Below are 6,683 nucleotides of genomic sequence, written 5' to 3' on the forward strand. Positions count from 1 at the left end.
TTTTAAAACATAGCTTGAATCACTGACAAAACCAAGTTGATTAATCATTAACTTAATATACATATACAAATTATCAAAAATATAATAAACACTATCATTCACACTAGTGGCAAGCCTTTTCTTGGTATACCTATTGCATTACAAACTAAACAAACTATCTCTATCATGAAACAAAAAGTTAAACCATTGACCAATGTAGTTGAAATTTGGACTCTAAGCCATGGTTCATCTGAATGGTTCAACTGGTTCAGATTCCTCAAGCATAATGGCAGCCTCAAAACACTCGGCGGCTTCTAGAGCCGATGAACCATGTTCAGCCTTATGAACCAGACCAAGATTGAACCATGCACGCGGATTCGTTCTGTCGAGCCTTAACGCATCTGTTAGAAAGCTTTTAGCAACCGCAAGTGACCGACTATTGGGTTCTCTAAGCACAATGGCAGTTGATATCAAACTAGGAACATGGTTTGGGTCAACATCTAATGCCTTCTCAAAAAAAGTCAATGCTTCTTCCCTTTGACCTTTGGCTTGTTGGAGTAAGCCTGCAATGTTCAAAGAATGAGTTTTGTGTGATTTGCATAAACAAAGTTGCAAACTTTAATTCAAGATTTTGAATAAAGGGGTGTTTGGATATGTGTTTTGAAAGTGATTGTATGATACTAAATAGTGTTTTGGATGAATCAGATTATCTGTACCTGTTGCATGCCACCTTGAAGCTGAGTGAGGATTGATGGCCTTAGATTTTAATAAGCACACCTCAGCATCACGCCATTGTGATAAACTAGTGTACACGTTTGCAAGATCATGCCATGTTTCCATTTCTAGAACCCGTTCTTTGTCGCTACTCTTCTGAAACGAAGGGTAAATTCAGAATCTTGATTTAGTTAACCAAATTCTTGAAAATAAAACAAGAAAATGAATTTAGGGGCGATTTCATATATGCCTCTGAAAATTTACACAAAATCATATTTACTCGATAAAAAAATTGATGATAAATATAACCCGTTTCATTAAATAGATGATCACTATACCCTTCGCATATCTTGATGCAAGTTTTATGGAAAGGGTATAATGTCATAATTTGAAAATGGGTATATATATCTGATATTATGACTTCTTGCCAGGAAAATATGATATTATACCAAGTTTTGACAGGATATATGAATTTCTTCCGTAAATAAATTTTAACTACCTTTGATAGTTTCTTATGAAGACCAGAACTCTTGTTTTGAACTTGAAGAACCGCAAGAAGACGCGTATACGTCTCAATACCATTCTTCAAATCACCTTGTGCAATCTGTAACTTTGCTTTTGTTTTTAAAAGTTCACCATGATCCCACTTTCCGGTTTCATCTAAAGCCGCGCCAATTATATTTAATGCATCAGAATATTGTTTCTGAGCGGATAATATACGCGCTAAAAGAATCCATCCCTTTACATTAGCACCAGCTTCAACTTTCACAAGCTGTTTAGCATAATATAGAGCAATATCCAACTTCCTATTTTCTGCATATTCAAGGCTAAGATTAAACAAAACATCAGCATCATTTTTCATCATTTTGTGTGCAGATGCAAGTGCAGTTAAAGCTTCCATTTGTGTTGTCACCCTCTCAGAATCCAAACTAACCGTTCTTGATTTTGCAGAAAGTAAGATTCCAAGTTGGTAATTAGCAACATTAATCATTTCCTCGCAATTTCCTTTGAAACTTGTGATTAGCTTATGAAGGTATTCAATTCCTTCTTCAATGGAATCAGATTCCACTTCACAACAAATCTTGGAAGCAAGTAACATCTCAAAATCATAACTTTGTTGGCTTTCTTTCTCTTTATTATTATTATCATTAAACAAACTTCGTAAAAGATTCAAAGAGACAATCTTTTCACCTTCCCCATAATAACATAATGCTAAAGTATTGATCTTTTCTTTCCTTTCAAGAATCCCAGGTGGAAATTCTTCAATCTGATGCGCAAGTGACGTTAACTCACACGAAATCGATAAAGCAAATGAAAGATGATAAAAGATTGACGGGTCCCACTCGATTACACCAATAACCATCTTTCTCAACAGAATCAGTAGCAAAAGAATAGCTTCTTCTAGATTATTCTTGGGTGCATAAGAACTTTCCATTTGAGACTTCAAATTTGGGGGGCTTGCATCGCAACCGCTGTATAGCAGAAATATAGCAAACTCTTTTTCAATATTCATTCGCGTGTTATGATCAAGATTCCATTGGTAAAGTAGGGCTTGCCTGTAAGACAAGATTGCTGATTGAGGGTCGGAAGCTAGTTTCCAGAGTTCAGGTAACAACTCGACTGATTTGTTAACAGTTTCTTGAAGTTTAAAATATGATGCAAAATCAAGAAACCCGTCAGGTAATGCAGATTCGATTGTTTCTAATATTATTCTGCATGATTCTGCAGCTTCTTTGAACCGGCCTAGAGCTTGAAGTGATTTAGATTTGAGGAAAATGGCTTCAAATAGTAGGCTAATAGCATGAACCGACATTTGTGGGGCGTTATCGGTTAGTGAATGGCGTCTTGGTGGTTCAGATCTTTTGACAAGTGAGTTTTTGATTTTGGGAATAATGGCGGGGATGTCGATTCCTTCAAATACATGTAGGGCTGCCTCTATGTTACCTTTTTGGTACTCTAACCTGCCTAATAACGCTCTTGCTTCCTGTGAGTTGCAAAGATATATCAGATCATGTTGAAGTATTAATAATCTTGTAATTAAATGTTTTAGTGTTTGGAAAATTTTTATAATTAATGAATAACTAGTGAAAATAAACTCAAAAAGGTACATTTTTGTGACAAAAGGATAGAAATATTGTGAAATATGAGTAAAAGTTTAAAACTTTATCTTTAATAAGTTTTGTTGCACCTGAAGTAAACTTAAATTAGGTGTGGTAAATTCCTTACACCGCCCGTAACATAATACGAAAATAATCAGATTTTAGGCCGGCCCGTCTAGCCTGTTTGCGAAAACAGGTTGTGTTCGGGTTGATCTATCTAACCCTAACCCGTTTATTTCATAAACGGGTCATGTTCGGGTTGCACTAAAATCAAACATGTCGACCCGTTAACCCGTTTAAGTCGGGTTCTTTCAGAATCTCATTTTCCCATATTTAATGTTTTACACTTAGTAAAAAATGATTCTAGTTTTAGGCCGGTTGAACTTTAAACTGGTTGACTCAGTGGCACATTAAGCTGTTTCGACCCATCAGCCCGTTTAGACAAACTGGTTATACACGGATCATGGATCTTGTGATTTTAAGTAAGTCGGAGTCTTTGACATGGATAATTATACGGGTCATGTTCAGTTCGTCAATATTAACCAACCAGCCCAACACGATTGCCATCCCTAACTAAAACTAACAATCCGACAATCACAATGTTTCTTCAAATGTTAAAAAACGATTATTGCAACTCTAAGTCACAATAATCACATATAAACAAATGTAAAGTTGACCCATTGGCCCATTAAGCCATTTTGACCCATCAGAGCGTTTAGATAAACAAGTTATACAGGTCATGTAACTCATGTTCTGGTTCATCAATTTCAACCCACCAACCTAACCCAATTGCCATCCCGAACTAAAACTCACAATCAGATATTATTGCAACTTTAAGTCAAGCATGTTTCACACAACATTATCCAAACTAATGAACAATCAAAATTAACAAACTTTACCTCATAATTAAGAAACCCACTCTCACGAAGAGAAGATTCAGCTTCTTCAATATTACTATTATCCAACTTGGGATCAGCTTCACCGGGCCTAGACGAATACCCGCTGGCCGAAAAATCCCGAGTAGCTAACGATTCCGATGAAGCATTCATCTCCTTTCTTTCCAATTGCTCCCCAGAATGAAAGCATTTCATCATCATCTTCTTCAGTCTAATTCTGTATCTATCAATCCACTCTTTAATTTTCATTTCCCACCTTCACATCTGCAATCTTTCGAAAAAAACAAACCCAAATTGTCAATCTAATCAAACTCAAACACCCACTCTAATGGTGATCAAGATTCATTTTTTTAACAAAAACCCACAAATCTTGAGATCAGTTATCCATCAAGATTCAATTTTTCTAAAAAAAAATCCATGATTTATTTTAGCTCAATTATCCATCAAGATTCAGTTTTTAACAAAAACCCACAAATCTCTTTTACAAAAAGTCAAGCTTTTGTTACTCAAATCATACGTGGCGGTAAATCAAAGCTCATAAAGCGAAAAAAAGGTAACGTAAATTGAGGTGTAAAAGAGTAATAAGTAATAAGAAGAAAGCTGGTAAAAGAAACAGTAGAAATTGAAAAAAAAGGAACCTTTTTTATCTGAAGATCCCACAAGACATGAAAGCAAACACTACCCATTTGATTTGGAATCATCCGATAATAATATAAAGATTTGGGCTTTTTGGTTGTTAAGAGAATCCAATGCTTGATGTTTGTTCAGTTTGATGGAATTGAAATCCCCGTGTTTGGGTTGGTGATAGGTGATAATGAGTACGGAATGTGAAAGTGAAAGGGAATGGGAATTGGGAGTAAATGTGAGTGTGTGTGTGAATGTGAATGGAGGGAAGACTTTTTTAGCATGACTTTTTTGAATAAGCTCTTTATCCCATGTCATTACCTATTGTTTAATGTATATTAAATAGTTAAAGTTGTACTTTTGTCTCTCAAGTTAACTGAAGGTGTGTTTTTTGATAGTGAGTTTTGATTTAAGTTTGGTAAAATGGTAAATGATTTTGAATGAAAATAAGTTTGGACAAAAGTAGTTCTCTTATAAAAATGACAAATCACATATGCATATTTACCTAGCTTAAAATTTTGTTTGGACAAAAGTAGTTCTCTTATAAAAATGACAAATCACATATGCATATTTACCTAGCTTAAAATTTTAATTGCATATTTCTTATTCTTATTTAAGTTTTACGCTTTGACAAGATTACTCTTTGATATATATAAATTTATACATCTTTTCACCATTAAAATATTTCCAAATAGGCATAACATTGGCGAAAATATTAGAATAAATAACCATTTATGTTTATAATTTTTATTTCTAGGTAAATATAGCCTAAAGAATATAAAGCATAAAACGAGTTGATATATGAAGAAAAACGGAGAAAACTATGAAAACCGACTCAACATACCCCATGTTGAAGCAAGGTATAGCCATGTTACAAGCACACGAGGAAAAGATGAAATTCGGAAGTCACAACATAGCCTATGTTGACGCCAACACACCCCATAGTGAAAGTACAACAGGAAATGACAAAAACTAATGAAAACACGGACTATGTTGACATCAACACGGCCATGGTGATAGTACAAAGAGAAAAAGACAAAATGAAGCTTTTGGAGCTCAACACGAGTCATGTTCTCCCTCCTGCTTTACTTTATGACAGTGAGCATTAACACCATAAGACAAAACACTCAACACGACCGTGTTAACATCAACACTGGCCGTGTTGAGAGGCCTTAATCGGCCTATAAATACCTTCCATTCTTCGTTGAATGCATACACACTTTATACAACAAAGTTTCATTTAACTCTTTGCACACACCTCTTTTCACCACCATTAATAAGAGAATTGTTCTATCCATGCACCTTTTAAAGATCAAGGAGATTCAACTCTTTGAGGAAGTCATTAATATCAAAGACTAGTCATCCAAATTGGTTAGATTGTATCAATTTAACCATGTTTGTATCTATTTCTTTGATGTATAACATTATACATAGTATTGGCAAAATTTTCACGATAGCATCTTGGTTTATAATGAGTTTTAACTAAAGTTTCATAATATTGGTTAAACATGTGACTGGTTCATAAAAGTAAAGATTATGTCGTAATTATAATTTGATGTGGAATGTTAAATCACTCTGAAAAGAGACCAAGTGTCGAGCTTGATAATAAGCCGGGAAATTGCCACTCTTGTGAAGCATTGGTTAATAACATACAAATCTTAAAAGAGACCAAGTACCGAGCTTGATAATAAGCCGGGAAATTGCTGTTCTTGTGAGGGCCTGGTTGATAAAACATAAATTATAATATAAGCGTGGACCAAACGGAGTGTTAGTAGTAATTGATCATCTTTAAAATGGGAACATTGGCAATGATGTGTAAATGAATTGTTGGTGTTAATCCACTAAAATTGGTTGGTTATTTGTCAAGTGAGTGTGCAACATAATCTATTTTAAACAACTCTTGGGACAAAGTTCTATAATTGTCCAAGAGTTGTGTGGGTTACTACTTGATCATTCAAGATTAATCATTTACAACTTAACTAATCTTAATTGATATTTTAAGTATATTACAAAAAATATTTTTACTAAAATATCAAGGACAATTCACTTAGTAATTTAAAGGATTATTTCATCTTTAAAAGAAAGTTATCTTACGAATACTTAATATAAACCAACTGCCATACATAAAATAATGTCTTTATAAAGATCATGAAATTATGCATATTTTTTTCTTTAATTATCATGGAATAACATGACTTATCAATAAGGTGTTATTCCCATATTTAATTGCCAAAGCAAGTTCACATAACATGTTTACGAATTAATTACCAAAGCGAGCTCTATTGATACCTGATTTTAAATTTTACTCATTTTATAAACCTTTGTAACGTAGTATGTTTAACATTCGTATTTTGATACCAATTTCCATTTA

General features: G+C 33.9%; 1 protein-coding gene across 2 annotated transcripts; it reads right to left on the reverse strand.

Annotated features, from left to right (window-relative positions):
* Positions 1-4,590, reverse strand: LOC143623957 (protein NPGR2-like). 2 transcript variants are annotated; one of them, XM_077094737.1, is made up of 5 exons: positions 3,692-4,050; positions 1,193-2,677; positions 696-849; positions 192-542; positions 1-158 (listed from the first exon to the last, which is right to left on the reverse strand). In XM_077094737.1, exons 1-4 carry the CDS (start codon positions 3,935-3,937, stop codon positions 226-228), a joined length of 2,202 nt encoding a protein of 733 aa, XP_076950852.1. In that variant the 5' UTR covers positions 3,938-4,050; the 3' UTR covers positions 1-158; positions 192-225. The 2 variants fall into 2 exon arrangements, with proteins under 2 accessions (XP_076950852.1, XP_076950851.1); XM_077094736.1 differs by adding an exon at positions 4,327-4,590 and having other exon boundaries at positions 4-542; positions 3,692-3,959.
* Between the last annotated feature and the right edge of the window lie 2,093 nt (positions 4,591-6,683).

The sequence above is a fragment of the Bidens hawaiensis genome, unplaced genomic scaffold (genome assembly GCF_021521415.1).
Source record: "Bidens hawaiensis isolate Kalapana, Puna unplaced genomic scaffold, B.hawaiensis_p1.1 tig00003649_1, whole genome shotgun sequence".
In the NCBI taxonomy this organism is placed as follows: Eukaryota; Viridiplantae; Streptophyta; class Magnoliopsida; order Asterales; family Asteraceae; genus Bidens; species Bidens hawaiensis.

Coding starts and splice junctions, on each gene's coding strand:
- LOC143623957 (XM_077094737.1), bottom strand. CDS start 3,937: ATGAAAATTAAAGAGTGGATTGATAGATACAGAATTAGACTGAAGAAG. Junction 2,678..3,691: donor GTGGGTTTCTTAATTATGAG/GTAAAGTTTGTT, acceptor TGCAACTCACAG/GAAGCAAGAGCGTTATTAGG. Junction 850..1,192: donor TTCATAAGAAACTATCAAAG/GTAGTTAAAATT, acceptor CCTTCGTTTCAG/AAGAGTAGCGACAAAGAACG.